The sequence below is a fragment of the Anopheles nili genome, chromosome X (assembly GCF_943737925.1).
Source record: "Anopheles nili chromosome X, idAnoNiliSN_F5_01, whole genome shotgun sequence".
In the NCBI taxonomy this organism is placed as follows: Eukaryota; Metazoa; Arthropoda; class Insecta; order Diptera; family Culicidae; genus Anopheles; species Anopheles nili.
Genome location: NC_071293.1, coordinates 13,167,398 through 13,189,900, shown reverse-complemented (window position 1 = coordinate 13,189,900; position 22,503 = coordinate 13,167,398). Strand labels below are relative to the sequence as shown.

The following is a 22,503-nucleotide window of genomic DNA, read 5'->3' as shown; positions in this document are numbered from 1 at the left end:
AAGACGTCCGCACTAAGATCGCCATCGGTCAGCGGACAGGAGCTGGTCACCTTAGAGTGGTCGCTGATATGGGCGAACTTCTAATTTTGAATGTGAATTCGGTCGCAACACAGGACGACGTCGTCTCGACCGTATATCAGAATTTTGGCCGCTAGACAGGGTTTCTCACGTCCATATGTTCGCGTCTTACCGAATATCGTGGCCTGGAAATCGCGGAAACATGGAGAGGTGACTTTCCACCTGGCCCAAGAACTGTCCAGATGCGGATTCTTCCGTAACTACTTGTACGCCATGGGATTCACCTCGTCCCCGGATTGCCTGCGGTGCCCTAGTGCTGTCGACGTGCCCTAGGTGGGCAGACGTGCGACAACAGCTGCTAGGCGAGGAAGAAACAAATCAGGTCACACCTGACAATTTCGAAAACTTCCTGCTGCGTGACCAGAATTGTTGGAGCAGGGGCTGCGAGGCAGCTCGACAGATCACCGCCACGCTCCAACAGGACTAGAATGAAGAAAGAAGCAGAAAGGATGCTGACCGTTCAGCGAAGAGCCGGACGGGCGCCAACGCCTCCCCCATCACCGAGAACAGCAGAGCGCCGTCGGATCATTCGAGAACGGGTGCAACTGCATTGTGCGAGACGGTGCCTGGAATTTGGGCACCAATTTCGAGCAATGTTGGAATGGCAGCAGTTTGATCATGACCAATCACTAGGTCGGCGGCCTCAGTTGCAGCTGCCGCTTTATCCCTCGCGGGTAATTGGTTTTGGAAGAGGGTGCTGTGAAATTCAAGAAACATAGCACAATATTACAAAAAAGCCAGTTATCCATCCTTGCGTCAGTTCATGGACTGATTGCGGAATGGACCTTTTGAGGCACTCGAAGCGCCTTGCGTCCGGCGAGCTTACGGAGGAGGATATGGCGCCTCTTCCCCCGTTTCGCAGGCCAGCAGGGCCACCATTACCATCAGTGGTGGTGGAAAAACTTCCGTGCCTATCGGAAGTAGCTGACGCTCCAGGCATGAGTCGGCCAACCCCATCTAAAGTTGGCCCATCACCATTTGCTTAAGCACTTCGGATCCCGAGGAAGCTGGATGCAGAAGAGACTCCGCGGAAGCCGGTGCCGTCCCCCGGGACGGTAAAGACCGAAAATGAAACCGCGACTCAGGCGATCTCACTGGAGGATCTTATGGCGGAACTCTCCGCCATGACGAAGGCAATGAATCTGCTAACGCTCCAGATGGAGGAGCTGCGTAGGGAAAACGCGAAGCACCGCAGGCTGCAACGCGAGAGGAAGCAGCTCCGCGAAAAAGAGTTTATTAACACTCAGCTGCAGCAGGTCAGCAACTGCAGCTGGCTGGTGGTGGGCTGGCCATCAACAGCAGGTTCAGCCAGGTCAACAGCGAAGGAAACCACGCCATCAGGTCACCAGAGTTAGAGGACGTGCGGGTCAAGATAGGTATTGGCCAGCGAACCGGAACCAGCCGCCTTCGCGTCGAAATCGACCGAGATGTCGATTCCGCGGCCCTGTGCGCCAGAATCAATACAGTCCTCGGGGAGAATGGTCATTCCCGAGTCGTAGCTGAGATGGGGGAGCTGCTGGTCCTGGATGTGGATCCGCTCGCCACGACTGAAGATGTCACGGCCGCGGTGAACGAGAAGCTCGGTCGCCCTGCTGGAGTTGCCCACGTCCACCTGTGGGAACTCTTCAATGGGACGAAGTGTGTCCGGGTGAAGCTCCGCCTGGCCAACGCGCGGCAGCTGCCAGGAGGGCCACATCGCAGCTGAATGCTCCTCCGACATCTGATTTGCGGGAGCCAGCGAGCAGTGTGATGGCGATCAAATGCCTCCAAGTCAACGTGGGACGGCGCAGGTCCTGGCCCTGCAGGTTGCACGAAGTAACCAGATGGACGTGTTGATGCTGTCAGAGGTTCATTCATGGAGAGGGTTTTCACGGAGGCGGCGGCTCACCAGCAAGTCGTCCTGGCAGGTGACTTTAACGCGTGGCACGAAGAGTGGGGCAGCGAACGTACGAAAGCCCGTGGCGAGGAGCTCCTCGCAGTAGTTGAGCTTCTCGGCCTGACGACGATCAATCGTGGCAACAAACCCACCTTCTATGGGCATGGGGTAGCACGGGATAGTGTCATCGACGTTACGTTCGCGAGCACGAACATCGCTCGCCCCGACTCCTGGCGGGTGTGCCGCGAATACAGTGACCACGCGTTCGTCAGTTTTTCCGTAGGCGGGCGACAACAGCACAGACGGGAAGCTTCGACAGCGTCAGCATCAGCACAGCGAGCATCCAGGCGCCATGTGAGACCAGCTGGACGGAGGTGGAAAACGAGTCAATTCCACCTGGAATGCTTCAAGTACACTCTTGAGGAGGTGAAATTCAATCATAGCACCGACTCACCTCGATGTCTGGAAGAGAACCTGACGGCGGCTTGCGCCGTGATAATACAACAAGTCCATATGCGGCGAGAAGGGATCTCGAGAGTGCAATCAGGAGGAGCAAGGATGATCAGTTTCAGCGCCTCATAGCCACAGGTGATGCACGTCTCATAGCCACAGGTGAGACGTGTTTGTACGGGGTACCAGGTTGTGCTTACGAGTCTACGCGGCAGTTGAGTACCGCCAGAGACCAACCCTACAGTGCTTGGCCGCATTGTAGACGACCTGTTTCCCGAGCACGAGCCCTGGCCTGAAATGGGAAACCTTGTTCCGGATAGTGTAGCCCTCCGACCAGTAACAACGGAGGAGCTCCTAGACATCGCCTCGAGGATGAGCTCCCGAAAGGCCCCCGGTCTCTACGGGATACCGAACGCAGCAGTGAAGGCGGCAATCCGTGAAAACCCGGAGGTTTTCAGGCGGATCTACCAGGACTGCTTCGACTGTTTGGAGGAGGCGTCACTGCGGCAACTGTTGGACCGGCAGATCGGATTCCGTCGGGGCTGGTCAACGGTGGATGCGGTCCTTAGGATAGTTGAGGCAGGAAGAACAGCCATGTCTTTCGGCCGCACTAACGGTCTTGACCAGCGATTCCTGCTCGTCGTCACCCTGGATGTGCAGAATGCGTTTAACTCCGCGAGCTGGCACTCTATCGCGCTGTCGCTCCAGGCGAAGGGTGTACCAGTAGTCATCCAGGGACTGTTAAGGAGCTACTTCATAGGACGCAGACTCGTCTACGACATGAGTGAAGGATCCGTCGTACGGCAGGTCATCACAGGCGTTCCACAGGGGTCCATTTTGAGCCCCACTCTGTGGAATGTTATTTACGACGGGGTCTTCCCAGCCAGCGTCCCACTCCCGGCCAGCGTCGAGGCCATAGGATTTGCCGATGTCCTGGTCATCGTGGAGAAAGGAGTAACGTTGGAGGCAGCAACTGAAGCAGCCGAGTAGGCCATACATAACAGCCGTGCCTGGAAGTCTTGCAATTGACTTCGTATCTCGCCGCCTAGGAGACGGTATCTTGGCGTGATGCTGCACGACCACCTTTCGTGGAAGCCGCTCGTTGAGCAAGATGGCGATTGGAGTGGCGTGGACGTTCCGCTACGAAGCCGCGGTGGTGCTTGCTGGACTTATGCCCATCTGTGAGGTCATCAGCGAGGATGTCCGAGTGTATGAGCGGCGGCAGCGAAGCTGGGACGCCGATGCATCAGACGACGGTTCCAGTCGGTACACACGGAGAGTCCACCAAGTCATCCCTTACATCGTGGCGTGGCAATCGCGGAAACATGGAAAGGTGAGCTGTCACCTGGCCCAGGTCCTGTCTGATCACGGATTCTTTCGGGACTACCTGTGTGTCATGGGAGGCAGAAAGGCTGCTACAGGGATGTTGACCGTTCAACGTAGAGCTGGATGGGCTCCAACGTCCCCACCATCATCGGATACGGCTGAACGACGTCGGATTATCCGAGAACGTGTGCATTTGTGTGATTTGTTGAAGAGAGTGAGGATCATGACCAATCACTGTCTACAAGTCGCGAGGTCTCTTCGACACGAACACCAACGGACGAGAAGGATGACGACACTAGTTGTCGTAGAACTAGGTCTGCGGCCTTGGTTGCAGCTGCAGCTGAGCCGGACCTTCCCAATCGCTGAAGTTCCATACCGTTATAGTAGTCGGAAGCCCAGGGATGAAAGCCGGGGAAGGGATAATTCCAGGAACGAAAGAAACCTTTTCTAAAGAAGAGAAACGAAAGAAAAGGAAAGGAAAAATGTAATCTCATAATGGAGACCAATGGTTCTTCCATACCTCATTAATTCCTCACGTATACTCGGTTTCGAAAGGGAGAGTTTTGTTCTGTTAAAAATAAAACACAACTTTAAAAAGAAAAAGGTATAGGTCGGGACTTGCGACGAGAGAATGCACCGACTAACATCAGTGCGAAGAAGAAAATTTTACTAACTAAATGGAACTCCTAGTCACTAAGTACCCACTAAGACCGGTATACGACCAGAAATGGAGTGCTTTTGTTACGTTTTGCTATGTATTTATATTGGAATGAATAAAAAGCACATTATTAAAAAAAACTGAATTAGACACACTATTTCACAGACCAAACGGCCATTTCCTGCGCACGTCAGTCCAAGGTTTTGAAAGTGACACCAAACGTCCTGCACATCCTCGCATGCGTCCGAGCGCACTTGCCATCCCCTCCCCCCTCCCATGCTTCAACCTCTGTCACAGGATAACAGCAATTTATATTGGCGCCTGCAAGTAATGTAACCCCGCTCCCCTTCACCATACGGCCACACACAACAACGCCACATATTCGGCGCAGGCGCACCGCAAAAAGGACGTAGATTTTGTTTTTCCGTTGCAGCTCCTGACGAAGTATTGTGACAGCAACGCCATCGGGGAGAAGCGCCCTAGCTGCTGCTCTCTACTTGCTAGAACATCCTGACTTCAATCGACACCTGCATCCTGACAACCGATCAACCTTGGCCATGCGAGATCAGCCATCAGTGGCAGGGCCACCTTAACCTCAGTGTAACCGACCCGTAGTGGCCTGGAGTATCCGTGAACTCGCTCGGCCATCCCGGAAAGGATCCTTCTCTCAGCCACGGGTTGCCTGTGTGTGTGCGTGTGTGTGTGTGTGTGAAAGATATAGTGAGATAGAGTGGGAGGCGGATCTGGAAGCAGGGCAACAAAAGCGGACATTATTATCGATGTAGGGCGCGCTGGTCAGCCTTTTTGCAGGGTGACATCCCGCATAGCGAAGCTAGCCACGGTCCAAGCGTTTCCAGTAGTACGACGCATCGCTCGCAGTAGTACGCTAGATTCTCGCCCTTCGTCCTTGCCGTACAGCTCGGCCCTCACGCTCATATTATGTCAGCGGTGCACTTCGTACACGACGGGATCCTGTTCCTGCTGCTGATCTACGGCATCATCGCACTCGTCAAGCCAGTATGATATGCATTTGCTTGCCAGTCCGACTTTGCTTGTTTGTTTGCATTTGTTTGGATGTTTTTAGCCACTCTGCTTTACGGTTCGGTTTTTCGTTACTTTCAAAGGATGTTTTGGTATCGCGGTGTGTGTCCCGAGTCTCCCGAGCCTGCACAACTCCAGCAGCAGATCAAAGAGCGCGTGAAAGTAGATCCTTTCAGCTGTAAATCGAGGTCGTTGCAGACCTCGTTCCGTTTTCTTTTCCATTGCATGAGCGCATTTGCATGTTTTGCAATTTTCGATTGATTTTTGGTTGCCGTGTAATTGTGCCTGTGTGTGCGTGCGCATACACACTTGTGCATGTGTGTTTGTAAATAAAAGCACAGCGGTTGACTTGCGTCCTCTTTCGCTCTTCGGTTTCCAGGTGGTGGGCTCATCGCTGGCCCTATGCGAAGGTGGCCACACGTGCCTACTCCCGAAGGAGTGCTGTGCTCAAGGATGCTGCTACCTCTATGCACCACCCGGTGCACCCCGGGTCCCACTCGCAAACAACGAGCACGTGCTGAGCATGTTGTTCCTGAACCACTGGTACTTCTGGTGTTTCGTGCTCGCAATCATCCTGGCACTGCTGTGCACCTGTTCGCTGTGGAAGCGCAGGCGGCAGTTGTGCGGTTGGGACACCTCTGCTCGGCACTCGCAATCTGAGGGTGACTCCGCTGGATCCTGTTATGCACCGCCTCAATATAGCCGTTGCAACTCGTTTCACATCCATGCACCACCACCCTACACGGAGGTAAGTCTGCACTCTAGCGAGAAGACGCTAGGAAAGAGAGCGTTAAGCGAGTCTATGGTCTCGATGTTTGTTCGCAGGTCGCCTCGAAACCGGACCTGTACCCACTCGTGTTCAGCTACACTGACCCGGGCAAAGGTACCGGAGCGAACTACCTGATGGTGCAGTACTTCCGCAACTACATCGTACAGCCGGTGGGTTCGATCTCCGGCACCAGCACTGTAGACTCGCTTAGCTCCAGCTTCATCTGCAACGCAAACGAGGCGAACACGCTCGTACCTCCGCCGTACTCGCGTGCTGCCAGTCCCGACCACGCGGTGTCCTTCCGGAGCTATCTGCTACCTCGTTCAGCCTCACAGCAGGTATGTCTGGCGGCGTGTGATCGATCGGGTGATTCTTTGCTTGAGCAACAGTGCGTGCCAGCTCGCGAGCAACAGCGGGACCATGGAGCCGTTAGCAGTACCAGCGTGTCCTTGTTGGAGTGCCAGCCGGGTCCACCTCGGCATCATCGGGTGGGCAATCTGCTGGACCATGGTTCGAGTCCGTCACCTCCTTCACCTCCACCGCCACCGCCACCGCCTGCAAGTGCGACCTCTAGCAGCCCGTTCCCAGTGGCCGACCTGAGCTGTAGTACTCATCGAGCTAATCGCGCCACAACAGGATGCCTGCCTGACAGTGCCACCAACGACCACTGTGATCTCGATGGGACCTCACAGAGGGGTGCGCTTGTGTGCAAGCTTTGCTGCTCGATGGGTGACATCGCGACAACGGACGGACGTGCTGCGAGTCGACCATCTGCGCTCCACAAGAGTCTGGAGACGTGCTGTCACGTGGCACGTCTTGCGGCTGCCAGCGAAGACTCTATGCTGGGAGGGCGAACAGCAGGTGCTGGGCCTAGACCTGAGAGTTGTCTGCGTGGTTCTTGTGTCGCGTCCAGTGCCGGCTCGAACGTGTCCAGCCTGGTTAATTTGGATGCGTCCAGTTCGCCTCCACGCGCCACAAGTCCGACGGCTGAGGTGCGTGAACTGCTGGAGCAGATACGTCAGCTGCATGGTGGAGGGTCCGGTGATGGCACCGACGACAATAGCTCGACAGGACCTGCACGAACACCGGTCCCAGCTACGGCCCAACGTCCGCCTGCCTATCGACGGCCTTCCTCGCTGATAGGTCGCCGTGGTAAGCTGTTCACGAAGCCAGCCTGCCTGCAGAGTGGTTCTGGAGCTGGTAGTGCTAGTGGTAGCGGTAGCAGCAGTAAAGCGATGTACATACCGATTGCGTTCGTACAAGGTGGCGCAACATCGGGGCGGCACCTGCGTAGTCCGGCCTCGATGTCAAGTGCGGCCGGAAGCTTCCTGAACCGGGGTCGTAGTCGGTACTGCTGGATGTCGAAGTCGGCTCCAACCACACCGGGAGCGGCTCCGGGTGGGTTCGCTGGTGCAGCCCTTAGCGATAACCGGCCGTTGTTGCTCACTGAGCAGGAGGAGGATGGTGAACAGAATGTCTAGACCAGGATCCTCGAACACCTGCTCTGGAACTGCGCGTATTTTCCGTACCGTTACCGATTGGGTTTGAGATTCACGCCACATGCAACGCTGTATGCTTCTCCACTTTGGCCTGTTTGCTGATCAAGCAACTACCTTTCCCTCCAAATTTCCCATTGTCCCACTCCATAAGGTAACAAAAGGGTGGAAACAAATGTAGTGTACAAACGAGAATTACTTGACAGCTGTCAGGATCGTTCGTACTCTTTCGAAGCAATAAGTCGTTAGGCACCAAATAAGGCACCAATTCCGGAATGAAACGTTTCGAGTTTGTCCCTAACCTACTCTCTCCCTTCTACAATCCTTTCCTACCCACAACCCCGAAGGATCTGTCTGTTTCGCTTGCTACGTTTGAACTCTTGTCATTTAGTAGAAAAGGCAGACCATAACAAAACCACTTGTCCAGAAGACCTGGCGGGAAGCGTGCTACCTACGCTCCCGTTGGAATCTGTACCCAGAACAATAAGCGCCCGTGCTCGAAGCATTTTGCTCCTCGGACTCAGGTGCATACTTAAGCTCACAAAAATTGGTTCAGATTACCAAAATGGGCAGCAAATGGCATCGAAAATATAAACGGTTATAGTCTCTTAGTATCATCTCAGTTCCAATGCTTTCTTGAACAACTGCATAAAATAAAGTAAATCAAATATGTAGAGATATGACGTTGCTTCGTGTGATTTGATTGCTTAGCTGTTAGTTGGTCATTATGGTTTATTTTTTCATGGTAAGTAAGCACAGGACATAAATAAAGCTTTGTGTCTAGGACCACTTGATACCGTTATGGAAAAGGATATCCTTATATATTATTCTCCCTAATAAATGAGGAAGTCTGCAAAATTAAAAAAAAATGAAATAAGAAATATTTCTAATAGTTTGGGATACTTTTGCTCTCAAAGTTTAAAAAAAAACGGATGTAGTTCCATTTTAGTCTTTTAAAACGCATAATACTACAGTTTTTCAAGTAAGTGCTGTTTACTAATACAAAATAGTACATCTAGAAGAGATATGAAATTTAAAACGCGCGGTTAAATTAAATATAAGTGAAACAAATCAAAGTTTTATTATATTTGAAATTTGTGCTTCAACAACGATAGCAACTACGAAGTTTATGTCAAGTTCACCTCTTTTACAGCTGCCGTATGTAACGCTGTCAAATTCGCTATGAAACCGAATTATAAACGGTACAAACAGGTCCTGCGCAGTTTGCACCAAATCTTTCGGTTTTGGTAGAAAGCAGTAGCATAATTTATTGTACCAGCTAAGTTAACGTCCCAAGGCGGATATGAAGTTGTGGAAGTCCAAAATGCGAATGAAGACCTTTCCAAAACAAAAGAAACATTTCTATTATCTTCCGTTGGGATATCTTCGACATCTCTACGACACCAAATGATATGCCTTGAGGGTAAATGTGCCCGTAATGGACTTTTCTTAGAGTTTCAAGAATATAATTCCAGTTTGCCAGTTGCGTAGTAACTTAATTTCCATTGCCTACTGTCCCTCTATCAGCCTCCAGTTCCTCTACTCTCCTTTTTGCACGACAGATGCTGGGCACGCACGCGGAGAGCGTCGTTACTGAGCGTAGAGAAGTTGTTGCACGGGAGAGTTACGGGCCTGTCTCGGCATCGGTCTTGCATCGTTCACCGAGCATGCTCTCCACATCTGGCGATGCTCACAGGTGTTGATTCAGGAACGGACCGAAAATTGGGATGCAGTGGGTCCTTTTAGGTTTTCGCAAATTGTGACGCTCGTCGGCAGGACGCGTCGCTTGGGAAATTAGGCTGGGGCGATCGATCGTGCGCTTGAGAGGACATTCTGGGACACTAGGGACGCAGATAGCCATCCTGAACGATGCCGAACGGAGCTGCTGTCTAGTGGTAAAAACAAATGAACAAGAGAGGGAAAAAAACATGTGACAATCGCTAGTGATTCGTTGGTGCGAAAAGGAGTCGAAACAGCAGGCGCAACAGCTTCTAGTTTAATCAGTATTATAGATATTATGTGTGGAGTTCGTCCAAAATCGTTTAGAGAAGTTCATACATGGCCGTACTACGTGCTAGGCTTGTGATAAACGCACAACGTTAGAGATTCTGGAATACAGGACCATACACCTCTGTTGGTGTATATTTACATGTATACCCTTTAGCATGCATAAATACCTCCACATGCTTGTGCACACAAACATGGGCACAGCGTTACACATACACTTCCACTTCCTGTGGATCCATTTTGGAACATAAAACATAGAACATCAAAGTCATCGATGGCATTGGCAATACATTAGCTATATACTTCAAACAACACACCCCAAAATACCAGTGAAGTAATGCTACGTCATAGATTTTCTCGGTGTATGAAAATAGTCTGATAAAGTTCACCGTCGGTGTCACCTCCTGCAGGCATCCGGAGAGCAGCATGCTATTCCTAGTGATTATTCTACATCCGGCGAAAACATTACACAACCATCGTAAATGGCAGTGCCTGTTGAAGCGTTTTTGCAACCTGTTGTAAATGGCTTCCATAGGCTGAAGCCGATTTCCTCTGGTTGTGATTTATGCAGGCTATGTAGCTAATAACGATAACGGGGTTTCATGAGATATCTAACGCACTTTTCGATGTATGAAAGGCATTCCAAATGGCTTGGTTGTGTGTTTAAAAATTCGTTTCTCTTGCAACAGTGACACCCGTGTATCTAAAATAGAGCTTTGAACGACGTTTCGTGAAAATTGAGAGCAACCACCAGGGACACACCTCCCGCCTCGAGCAAGAACCGGAAATTTAATCCCAATTGAACAAATGCGTGACACGCGGGATGACAAGTGTACTAGCTGTGTGCTAATTACTGCGTTAAGTGAATCACTCCGCAGTAAACCTTCTAGAATACAGCTGCGTTATCATACAAGGCTTACTATAGCCTTAAAACGAGGCATCGAGCTCCACGTTGATTGAACTTTTTACTAGAGTGTTGCGTTGGGTTTCTTGAAACGTTGTTTAATTTCACAACTGTGATGAAAAGATCCTCTTTCCAGACAACGTAGTTTTTGCATGGTCACGGTTATGCTTGAACACCTCTTCAGGGCTTTCTGTAACCATCTGTAATTTTGTTCGCATGTCCATCACAGATCCTGGATTCATCGATCAATTACGGAACAATCATCCTCAAGTGAACGTAACAATAACGGTAACGTTGGGAACAGTGCTGCACAGGAAACGTGTTGAGATTAGCTTCGCAATAATCGAGTGCTCAGTGGTGTCGGAATTCATTTGCTGCGAAAGCATTGCACCTGAGAATACAAAGCAATGGGTAAGTAGACTCGATTGTCCAGTATCTCTACGACGGCTGAAAACAGGGGTAGAGTAGGTCGGGTATTCATTCTTACACGTTGCAACACAGCATAGGACGACGAAGTGCCGTCGTCCTTGTAACATTGCTGGCATAATCCATTCATGTCAACTAGTCACCGATCCTTGGTCGTGCTTTTGTCAACCGTGCTGCCATGCAAACGGGTGGCCGTGAACTCCTTATTTATACACTATGCCTCTGTTCCATTGCGTCGGCAGCCTACAAATCCTCTTGCGAAAGCTGATATGAGCGGGAGTGAGGACATCCCATCCCCTCCTAAACCCAACAGAAATTTCCCTTGCTTCGTAAGTGTGTCCTGCGAGCAAACACACCGCGAAATGCGAATCCTTGAGCAAATCGCAAGTTGACCACGTGCGGCAATAGGGGGCAGGATACGAGTGCAAGTGAAGACGAACGTCAAGAAACCTCGCAGTCTTCGGTGTTGCAGCCTCGGAAGAGAATCATCGCCCAAAATCTCTCCTACGTTTCACCGAAGGCTTTGCTCGCGGTTCGCTCGTGTTCGCGGTTCTGTAAATAAAACCCCCACCACGTACTGTAAACACACATTTTTGCGTCTCAATCGACAAGCTAGCCATTTTCAACTGCTTCGCTCTATCTCTTTCGTGTTCCCCCCCCCCCCCCCCATAGGAGCCTCAAACCTATCACTCGTTCTCCCATCTGCTCGTGTATAAATATTATATCTAGCCTAGCCTTATACAATATTTAGCTGCCATGTTTGGGGAAAGCACATCCGACCTCAATCATCTCAAACCGTTCCATTTTCCGCAATGTTTCGCGTACTGTTACGCCGGAAGCATCCAAATCAGTTTCCGCTCTGGGTTGAGGCGGTTTTTTTGAGCTGTTTTTAAAATAAAGTTCACCACACGGCTAGAGTTCCGCAGGGCATGCTGCCAAATGTAAATGTGGCTGTCTTATCTTGCAGCAGCACGCTGAATAACTTATGCTACTCAGCTTCCTGCCAAGTTGCTCTCCAATGAACCGTTGCGTTGCCATACGCAAGCAGATTGTTTCCAGGAAAGAGCGAGACTAGATACCGTCACGGCTGTATAATGGCAGCTGGAGTGTGATGACGTGCCGACCGAAAAGCACTTGTAGCAGTAATCTACTCCTCATTCCAGATGCGTTCTTCCGGCTGCGGAGGTCCTCCCACACCCCGTCGTACAGCCAGGGCGGTCAGGAGCCCCTGATCGTGGTGGAGGAGTCAGAGAACAATGAGAAGGAGGAGGAGGCAAGCAACCAGTCGTCCCAGCGGCAGAGCCTGGACATCGAGTCACCGGAGAACCCGTACTTGCTGTCACCGTGGCGTGAGACGCGCAAGCACTCACTACCAACACCGCCCTGCACCAGCGGCATCACCGCCAGCCAGGTCCGGCGGCTGTCCGAGCGGGGTGGTGAAGGATCTGGACCGTCGCCCCGCGAGCAGGCCTTCCTGGCTACCCTCTACAGTACGCCTGCTCCACAGCCTGGCGGGCGGCGTCACTCGGTGGTGACGATCAGCCGCGTGCCGCCCGCCCTGTTCGGTCGGAGCCGCAGGGAGTCGATTGCGGCCCTACCGGCTGGCCAACGGTAAGTTAGCGCCCTCTGGCAGGTCCTTCAGACACTTGTCCGTAATGCTTAGCAAATATGGCGCCGAGTGGGAAGTACTCGCCCCTGGGTACGTGTGTGTGGGTTGCTGCGGGATGCTGCCGCTGGATAGGGAAGAGAAAACACACACACACACACACATACACACACGGTGAATACTGAAATAGCTTTTAGCGGAGAAGCTTCAACACGCAGGGTCATTAACTTTCGATCGTTGAGATTGCTTCGTGCTGCGAAGGGGCGATTATTCCACGGCCTCCATTGTATGTTTCATCCTTGAAGGATGTTTACCCGGCACGAGGCGAACACCATTGTCTGAAGTAACTCGACGATGCTCTTACGTCATAGTGAGTCATGATAGTTCGTGCTCAAGCAATGTTCGACATCAAGCTACGAGCATTCGAGGGTAGTCCAGGGAGTTGTCACTTCTTGGTAGTCTCCCTCGCTAGTTCTCTGCCATTGGATATAGGACAAGCTATCATATCCAACATATTCCAACAAATAGGCCGACCAAAATTCTTTTCGTTAGGCAGATTTGCAAAATATATGCAAATCAGAGCACCCCGGTGAAGGCGTAATCAATTCACATTTACACGCTGGCGAGCACTTTTTGTGCGGTTCGTCAACTCGCCAAAACCGATGATGCGTTCCTCAATATAACATTTAACGTCGCCTCATCGACTCCAAGCCCTGTGGCGACTCTTAATAGTCTCTAATTAGGTTTGCACAAATTAGTTCCATTCGAGCGGGTTCCGCAAGCCGATCGAATTAAGGCCGCACACACACACACGCCCCCGAGTATGTTCCCAAGCAACATGCTCAATCTGACGCGTGGGGTGGTGTACCTCCTCATCCCCATGTACAGCCCCATCGACTGTTCGACTATTCCCGTTTCCCTTTCCCATTTTCGCACGCAGATCAACCGCAAGCTCCCGGCGCGAAAGCAATATCGGACCGCCCCCGTCGACGGACCACAGAGGTAGTATACACAATTTACAGTTAGATATTATGGATGATATAGTACAGGCCCGGAAAGCGCGCATGAAGCTGTGGAACACGAGCAACGAGCGTGTGTGCGAGGTGCAGACGCTCGACGAAGCAGGCACCGGCTCCAGCTCGCCGATGCGATACACGAACCGGCGCTACTCGGACTTCGTCGGCACCACGCTGCCCCCGATACAGTCGTTTCGGCGTGCCTCGGAGATGCCGATCTCGCCCTGTGGCCCGCTCGGGCCATCTGCCGGTGCGGGCATCGCGGGCATCGCGGCCATCGCGGCGACCACGTCACCGGCCGGGCCGGATGCGGCCTTGAAGCCAAAACCGAAGATGGGTATCGTGTGCACCAACACTGATCTGATATCTCTCTTATCGTCTCTAGCCTCGTCTGCGACAGAGATTAATCGATGTGGCGAGAAAGAGCACCCTAGCCCCCTAGCTTCCCAAGCGTTTCCGCCCAGGGCGGCCGCCAAGAGCCCGACCCTGGGCGTGGCCACCGCCAGTGGCGCTGGCGGTGGTGATCCACCGAAGAGCAGTCTGCAGAAGAACCGCTCGAACAGTTTTGACATTTCGCTCTACCAGAATATCAAGCAGCTCGCCACCGGCGCCGGCGGGTCGGGCGGTGGTGGCGGGGGCAGTGGCGGGGCCGGCGGGGCCGACCCCGAGCGGTCGTTCGTCGAGTCCGGGTGGTTCATCAAGCGACATCAGCCGATGGCGCGACGCAAATCGGCAGCCAAGTCGCCCAGTGCGACTGTTACGTTTGCACGCGAAACGCTTGACAAGCTGCGCGACAAGGAACCGGCCCATAAGGACGAGACGAAACCAAAGTCGAAGGAGTCGCGATCGCCGCTGAACAAGCTGAAGTGGGATGGCCGGAGCGCGATCGTGGACGCGCGCATGATCGGCCATGCGATCGAGAACTTCATCACCGGGTCGTCGTCGTCGTCGTCGTCATCGTCCTCCAAGAAGGGGTCCTCGTCGGCCGGTGGCAAGGATGGGTCAGCCGGCCGGTCCGGCGCGAAGAAGTCCTCCTCGTCGAGCTGGTTCGGCAAGGCAGATGAGGACGAGGACTCAAATGATGCGTGCGATTCGTCGCTCTGCTCCACGCTGAAGGATCTGTTCGTGAAGTAAGAGCGTGGCCACGTGCGTCACGGAACTCTCCGGTACCGGGTCTGCCGGGGGTCACCATCTATACCACTGATTGCCGCCCGCTACTGCTGCTGCTGCTGACGAAGCCTAGGGTTGCCGGTTCAGCGCAACAGCACTGCGGCCAATGCCCACCGAACGCTGTAGGAGAAACGTGAGAGAAAGAATCGGAAGGCTCCAGCAAGAAGTACGTTTGTTCAGGAGATTTGGACCCATGCGAATACCTTCGGTGCTCGAACAAAGCTCCGCAAAAGCTCGAACAGAGCCTCGAACAGAGCCTCGAACGGAGCCTCGAACTGGGCCTCGAACTGGGCCTCGAACAGAGCCTCGAACTGGGCCTCGAACAAGGTTCCGACGAAACACGGGCAAGGCGTACTTGCTGCTGGGGCTAGGCCGCAAATTAACATAACCAATCCCACCAATGTTAGCATAGCCTTTTTGACATCAACTGATATCGAAGCGTGAGAGTTTTACTAGACTAATGATACATCAGCATGAGGCGGACGTTGTGTGTCGTTAGAATACTCGTTGTTTTCGTTCCACCGTTTTTTCTACGACTCACGCTAGAGCAATACTGTTACCGTTAAGCAACAGCCCAGCGTACCAGCTGCAGTTCTATGTAATGATACCGCGATACCGACTTCTCTGACGCGCATCCCCCGGCGGGATAGCCGCCCGGAGGTGTCTTTTTCCTTCTCCAAGCTCACCGTGCCAAGCCTTGGTTGTTTGTTTGGTAACGAGAACAGCTACTTAAAATACTGTCGCAAGAAACGGGTTACGTGAGACTAAAGCAACAGAAACTGCGATATGTAACATTCGATCCACCGTGTTAAGAACAAAAAATAAACGATTCCAAGAGCAATTTTGCCCACCTCACCCCGGCACACGTGAATCCGTACGTCATTAGCGGCAGATGTTTACAGCCGGCCGCACTCACTCGTAGACTAGTTATACTTAAGTGTCTAAATTTACATGTCTTCAACGATGAACTAGTTGTGAAGGATGCCGTCTAGCGTAGGATATCTATCTCTACCATATCCTGTAGTCAGTTTGACGCAGGATGCGTTCCGTTATCCGTATGTTAGCTTTCGAATTTGGTCCGACGCTGGAGGACGACGGCATGTTGCTTTTCGGGAGGAGTTCTTAGACGACTTAATCCACAGTGGTCAAGAAGTTTAGCTGTCAAGTGGAGCTATATGTTTGTTCGGATTACTCAATGGAGACATCTCTCACCCACCGCTAAAACTATTCAGGGATGTTTGCTAGTGCGTTTATCTAGGATGTATGTCTGCTTCGCATGTTATTGCGTTCTATTTAGTTTGAAAACTGCTCAAAATAGACTGACATGGTAGAGATAGGTAACGACGCAAGACCGGGTAATGGATATTGAAACAGGTTTTCTATGTGTGAACGAGAGCAAAAACCCACCTAAAAAGAACAAAATCCGTTGAAAATGCCGAACTCAGAATTGAAGCCAATTACATCGCGACCACATTTCGGCGTTCGTTGTCCACATTATCGGAAAAGGCAAATGTGTCAAGTGTGGCTGGAAACAAGCCAAGGCAAAACGGATATACATATACATATAATTATATATATATATACATGCATACATCAAACGTACGGGTACCACAAGCACTCGAAAGGTTTGGCGACGTCATGCATTTCAAGGCGTATTTATTTGAGTCGTAGAGCGTTCCAAACTAAACTTAGTATACATTTTACTTCTGTATTGGATGTGATTAACTTTAAGAATGCATCTTATCCGACAATCGTGCATAGTAAACATCCTAGCTCTCAAAGCAGGTGTTTCTCTGGTGCAAATGTGGTTGTTAAAAAAAAAACAAAAAAAGGAGATAAAAAGATAAGCTGATTTGATATACTTGCTGGTAATGGTACTCCATTGTTTGAGTGGTCATCGTACTCGTGTTAATTTGTAGGATTCCACCGAAACCAGGCATACTCCGTCTATGATCATACCTGTGATGGAGCAGGAATCATCTTTGGATGTTTGCCAAATGCAACATACTCTCTAACTCACAAAGGAGCTCGATATATGACTACAAACACAGATTTGTTGATTCCATGCAAGAGTTTAGTGTTGCGTCATGTCAATGCCACGTCTACTACCTATTACGAGTCAACAGAACTGACATCTGTGTCCGATCAACTGAATAGAAACAAATATCACCATTTATTGGTCAATCAACGATCGATGGTGTGGAATTGTACACGTTGTACTCTTTAATATTCACTCAATTATTTCTTATTGCGAAGAGCACTTCAGGGGAGGAGTATAATCTGAAACCCTTTTTACCAGAGTGAACATACTGACACAGCTGTCCATTTTTATTACGATCACGATGTTGGTTAGCTGGGCACTTCGACGATGGATTAACGATTCCACACACCTGCTCAAAGCACCCGCCGTTCTCTAACGTAACAATCTGAAACTATTGAACAAGTTTCAAAAATCGTGACAATATGAAAACTAAAACAAGAAGGAGAGAAGATTATATACTTAAAATCAAGCGTACTGTTCCATTTCCGAAACATTAATCAGCCGGAAGCGTTCATTTGATCGAACAACTTAAGAAAGCTTTTGTACACTGATTACAGCAATGCGGATGAAGGAAAATGACTTAAAAATAATAAGAAAACAGGCAAGGAAGAATTATAAAGAAAATGCAATGCAGCAAACGTTAATAATATACCGGGAAAGTAATGGCAATGGAAAGTTTAAGCGAAGGATACAAAAAAAATCAACAATATAAATCAAACGGAACAAAAAAAAAACAAAATATTTTTAAGAATTTACTGTTAACATCTTAAAGGGTATATTTTTTTGATTAAGGATTTTCCTAGTACATTACCGGCGTTCCCTCTCGGCGCATAAACTGATTGTTGTTACATTTAGCGTTTAAGATTCTATACAATAAACTAGTTGATGAATGTTTACAAATTCGGAATGACACATCATTGTACAACAAAGTATACATATACACATAAAAGAGAGGAAGAAAATAATCAAAGGGAAAAAGAATATCCTCTGGCAGGCGGGCTAATGCTAAAGGCCAAATTTACTGATTGTTGATCACCGACATTGCAACTCTATGTGATTACGATGTATATCATACAAACTAATTTATTAAAGGCAAGCCTCTACGCTGCGGCACGGTTTTTTGATGGAAAGTTAAAAGAGAAGGTTCACATTTGAATTCAAAAGTACGGAATGTAAGGGCGAAAGGCAAATATTTCGAACCAAAGATGGTAACGCATAATGCAAATCAAATCCAGGCGACGTAGAGCTGGGCGACTCACAGCAGATACAAATCACAAACAGCAATCAGAAACAATAGATAAGCAACGGGGTGGGATGTATTGAGCCCGGTAGTGGCAAGGAGATGAACTCTTGATGGAACATCGCTAAACTATCCAACAATAATTTGCATATAGCCAAGCATATGAAGTATTCTATATAAATACATAAATGTGTGCATTTTACCACCGACGATTCATGTTATGGTTGAATAAACTATATACTTGTTTAATATTAACATTAAGTTTAACACTAGAACTACCGATAACTTTCCTCACACGGCGCAAACGCCATGGCCCACCGAAAAAGGAAACGATCTGCTTCCTTGGCTCGCTTCCACAAACCACGTGTACGTAATGGTCGTAATGTTAGTTATGCCAAAGTTGAACAAACCGTTAGCATCCAGGAAGCAATTGCATTCCCTCCCGTAGTTTATTCATTTTCCGCTAACTTAATCTCACCAGAAATACAACGTTGTGAAGAGCAAATTTGAAACATTTCCTGATCGGTGGCTCTAGTGTTAAATAATAACAATGAAAAAAAAAACAAAGAAAGGCAAACGTACTATTTATAATCTTTAAATCAAACCGTGCATAAAACTAAAATGAATTAAAAAAAGCAACCTACCAGTTTATACATGTATATAAGAAGCCTCAATTTGGAAGGTGGACAGATATATACTTAACAAAAAAAATGAACCTATGTGGTTTCGTCGTGTTGATACAATCCAGAATTTATCAAATTCGAATCAAATAAAATACACATCTCTAAATGTTATGGAACGTAAATCAAGCGTTTTTTTGTATTGGCAGCTGCAAAAAGAGCAAATCGAAAACTTTTCAGCAAAACTTCCACGGAGGAATAGGAAAGCCAAACAAAATTCTTCAGAAGCATAGGTACGGGAAAAAAATGATATGAATGCGTTGGAGGCAATATTTTATTCAACATCCGAAAGGGCGGGAAAAGCGGGAAAGCGAAATAAGCCAAGCTTAACTTTCCATTGGGTAGAAGAAATGAGACACTTTTCCACATTAAGTAAGGTTAGATGGGCTGAGTGAAGAAGGATTCGTTTGAGAAAATAAAATGAACTTCATAATATTGCGTCCAGAAACAGCACGTTGAACTATTCATGCCTCTTTTATTATTATTTATCTAAGGCCTTTTGTTGAACTTAAAAGACGGCTTTGATATAATAGAAACACTTTAAGATTTAAAGTTATATCAGAAAAGTTAGTAGCTGGGAGAAGTTTCTGCAGCTTGACGCAAAAGAATATTGCTCCTTTTTCTTCATCCTGAGCATGGAAAATGCTTGGTGTGCGATAGAAAGTAGGAAGTGGATTCATGGAAAAGGAAAATTATTTTATTTCTGTTTCTTTCTTTCACTTCAGCATCCCCCCCTCTTCCCCCATGAAGACACCAAACAAACCACACAAACACGTTCCGTTTACGTTCGCCTTTATTAATCTTCCTGTTTCCTCGATTCTGTCACTAAATTACAGCCTATACTTAATTAATTTCAAAAATTTGTCACATTTTCTTTTATTTACACTTTAAAATGTACCTTCATCGAATTCGGCCCTTCCCCACCGGTGTCCTAGTTCCTCCTTCGCCGACATTTACCTCTACATACACCCAATGGTAGGGGAGGTTTATTCTTTTTTCTCCTTTTTGGGCGCGTTTTAGCACGCACTGTCTCTGGTGGCGGGGGAGGATGAACGGGGAGCCACATGCTACATTGTTACGCTTGGTTTGTCTTGTGCGGGTTCCGGCACCAGGCTGGTCTGGGAGGACACCGTCTACGGGCCACGGGAAGGATTCGGCCAAGCAACGCATTCATCGTCCTGTACAAGACAGTAACGCGATCGAGATGCCCTTTTCGGTCCTCCCGTGAGCCTTTCGAACGACTCACACCCCTAAACGAATATCGCCTCTCACACTGTCGGCGCTCAACAACGACTCCTTCGTCCTGCGGTATGTTTGTTTCATTTCTTTTTGGCATCCATTGATCGTGAATACAGCTATGTAAGAAAATCGATTTGTGGTTGTGTTGTTTGCCTACACGCCCATTTTCGCCTACGCGCTCGTCGCTACCGATTTATACACACGCTGGGAAGAATCGAGAACTCAGCATTAAAAATGGCGGCTTGCCAGCGCCCACACAAGCCCACGGGCCCCCGAAAATCCCTGCAAAACCGGGAGCCGAGCGAGCGTCAGCCACGCGAACGAACGGAGCCAAAAAACCTATACATAAAATGGCGGATACTACACATGCACATGGTACGGTCACGATTATGACATTTGCGGTTAAACTACCGCTTCCTGGGGGGTCGCCCGTTAGCGGCACTACTACTGTTTGGTTGCATTCTCCCCCACCCCCTCCTCTTCATCCTCCTCTTTCCTTCCCCTTCACGCAAGCGTTTCAGGCCAATAGTTCATGCGTGTGTGTGTGTTGCTTTTTGTTGCTTCTTCGCTTTTCGATTTCTACATCTCTACGAGCCCACCCGCGCGCGGCTAGGCTAGTGTTGGTTTCTTTTGTAGTAATTTACAGTCATAATAATGATATAACGATTAGTGTGCTTCGACCGCTCGCGCACGTCTAGGTTGTCTCCACCGGACCACAATGGAGACGCAATGAAACAGAAGACAAAAAGGAAACTTAAGACAAAAAACGTCTTCCGCTCCAAACAACGACCACATCGCGGTTCTGAGCGACTCCACGCCTCCTCATGCCTAATAATGTTTGGATCCCAAGATGCACCAATTGTCCGTTTCGGCTAGCTTAGCTGCGCCTTCTTCTCCTGCATCGATTTCGTCTAACACCACGCAGCAGGTTGTGGTGGTGGTGGTCAACTCGCAAAAGGGTCGTGGAGTCGTGCAGTACAGCACTGTCACTCTACGACGAATGAAGGGTGTTATATCGCACACTTGCTTCCTGCCTGCCATCCGAGGAAAAGTAGCTACTGCTTTGTTCATGTTGCTTGTTTTGCACGATTTTATTCCTCTTTTTGCTCGGTATGGCTTCCTTTTTCCTGCGTGGAATACATTTATTGTTTTGTAATTTCTATTGTATGCTTTCTTTTTTTTATATATATATATACTTTCTTCTATTTCTTCCATTCTAAAATGTTTGACGACAGTCTTAAAAGCTCGAATCACCATATTTTTATGTTCGTTTTACATGTGAATAGGTATAAACATCCTATTTGTTTTGTTTTCTAATACCGTCCCGCTAGTGCTGCTCGTTAGTTTGCCGCAAACTGCTAGTTGTATTGTTAAATTCTACACATTCTTGTAACTGCGCGCCCCAAACCTAGCCCACGAGCCCCCACCGGTCCGAGGGGCCATTTTGTGGGCCTCTAATATCTTCCGGCCCTTCACCTACCCAGGCCGCCCCCGGTGCCATGTGTTAACAACAATTTTTAATTTTACTTGCTTATTATTTTTACACGCGCCTCGCAAACGACCTGAGGATCCGGAACATGCGCCCTCCGTGCACCTAGGTCCAATACACGCCGACACACACACACACATATATATATTGGTTGATTTTTTGTTGCCTCGTCAAACACTCATAAGTGGCGTTCATTTTGGTGCGGAGTTCCTTTCCCTGTGCGCACTGTCTTTCTATCTCTCCCCGGGGGACCGTGTCAGGATTCAATTTGGAGCTCGCGGGATTTGGTGGTCCCGACTGCCCCGGTCTGCGCTGAACCTGCTCCGAAACAAGATGTTGTGGGGGCAGCCATTTTTCTTGCGTGGGTTTGAGGATCGAGTGTCGGGAAAACCTCGGTTCCACGTGGAGGTGTACCACGATAGAGGAGGAAGAACACAAACAAAAACCAAATAAACGCAAACCGGCAAGGAAACGGTCTGCTTTTTTTCCGTTTGCTTGCAAATTGAGCAAAACAAGGACGTACGTGTCGTTATCGGGCTACGAATTATCTAATAAACCTAGGACGGGACACAAACTTATGGTCGGGACGTTACGGGACTTGATGCAAGTCGATAGGGCCGATTACTCTTTTGCTTTTCACCCATGGCACGTGGCCACAGGTGGTAAGAAAACAAAAAAATGATGCAAATATCTCTGGTGAAGGAATTTCATAGGGCAGGAAGGTCTACATCACTATCCTTGAACAGTTGCACGGTTTGCTTTGCTCTTCTTAAACCAACGGACAATAAATTAAAAATATGTTTATATATATATATATATATATATATATATATATATATATATATATATATATATATATATATATATATATATATATATATATATATATATATATATATATATATATATATATATATATATATATATATATATATATATATATATATATATATATATATCGTCGATCATCGTAAAACGTTAGCCTACGTGA

At 48.9% G+C, this 22,503-nt stretch overlaps 3 protein-coding genes across 3 annotated transcripts; all 3 read left to right on the top strand.

The window, feature by feature from the left end:
- Positions 1–1,933: 1,933 nt before the first annotated feature.
- LOC128729012 (uncharacterized) lies at positions 1,934–3,433 on the top strand. The gene is given in 2 exon segments (XM_053822661.1): positions 1,934–2,446; positions 2,561–3,433. Coding segments are annotated over 2 exon segments (1,386 nt in total).
- Positions 3,434–5,327: 1,894 nt separating this feature from the next.
- LOC128729011 (uncharacterized) lies at positions 5,328–7,815 on the top strand. Its single transcript, XM_053822659.1, has 3 exons — positions 5,328–5,405; positions 5,809–6,177; positions 6,255–7,815. Exons 1-3 carry the CDS (start codon positions 5,328–5,330, stop codon positions 7,677–7,679), a joined length of 1,872 nt encoding a protein of 623 aa, XP_053678634.1. The 3' UTR covers positions 7,680–7,815.
- A 4,327-nt stretch (positions 7,816–12,142) lies between these two features.
- On the top strand, positions 12,143–14,787 carry LOC128729010 (uncharacterized). Its single transcript, XM_053822658.1, has 2 exons — positions 12,143–12,642; positions 13,578–14,787. Exons 1-2 carry the CDS (start codon positions 12,143–12,145, stop codon positions 14,785–14,787), a joined length of 1,710 nt encoding a protein of 569 aa, XP_053678633.1.
- Positions 14,788–22,503: the final 7,716 nt, after the last annotated feature.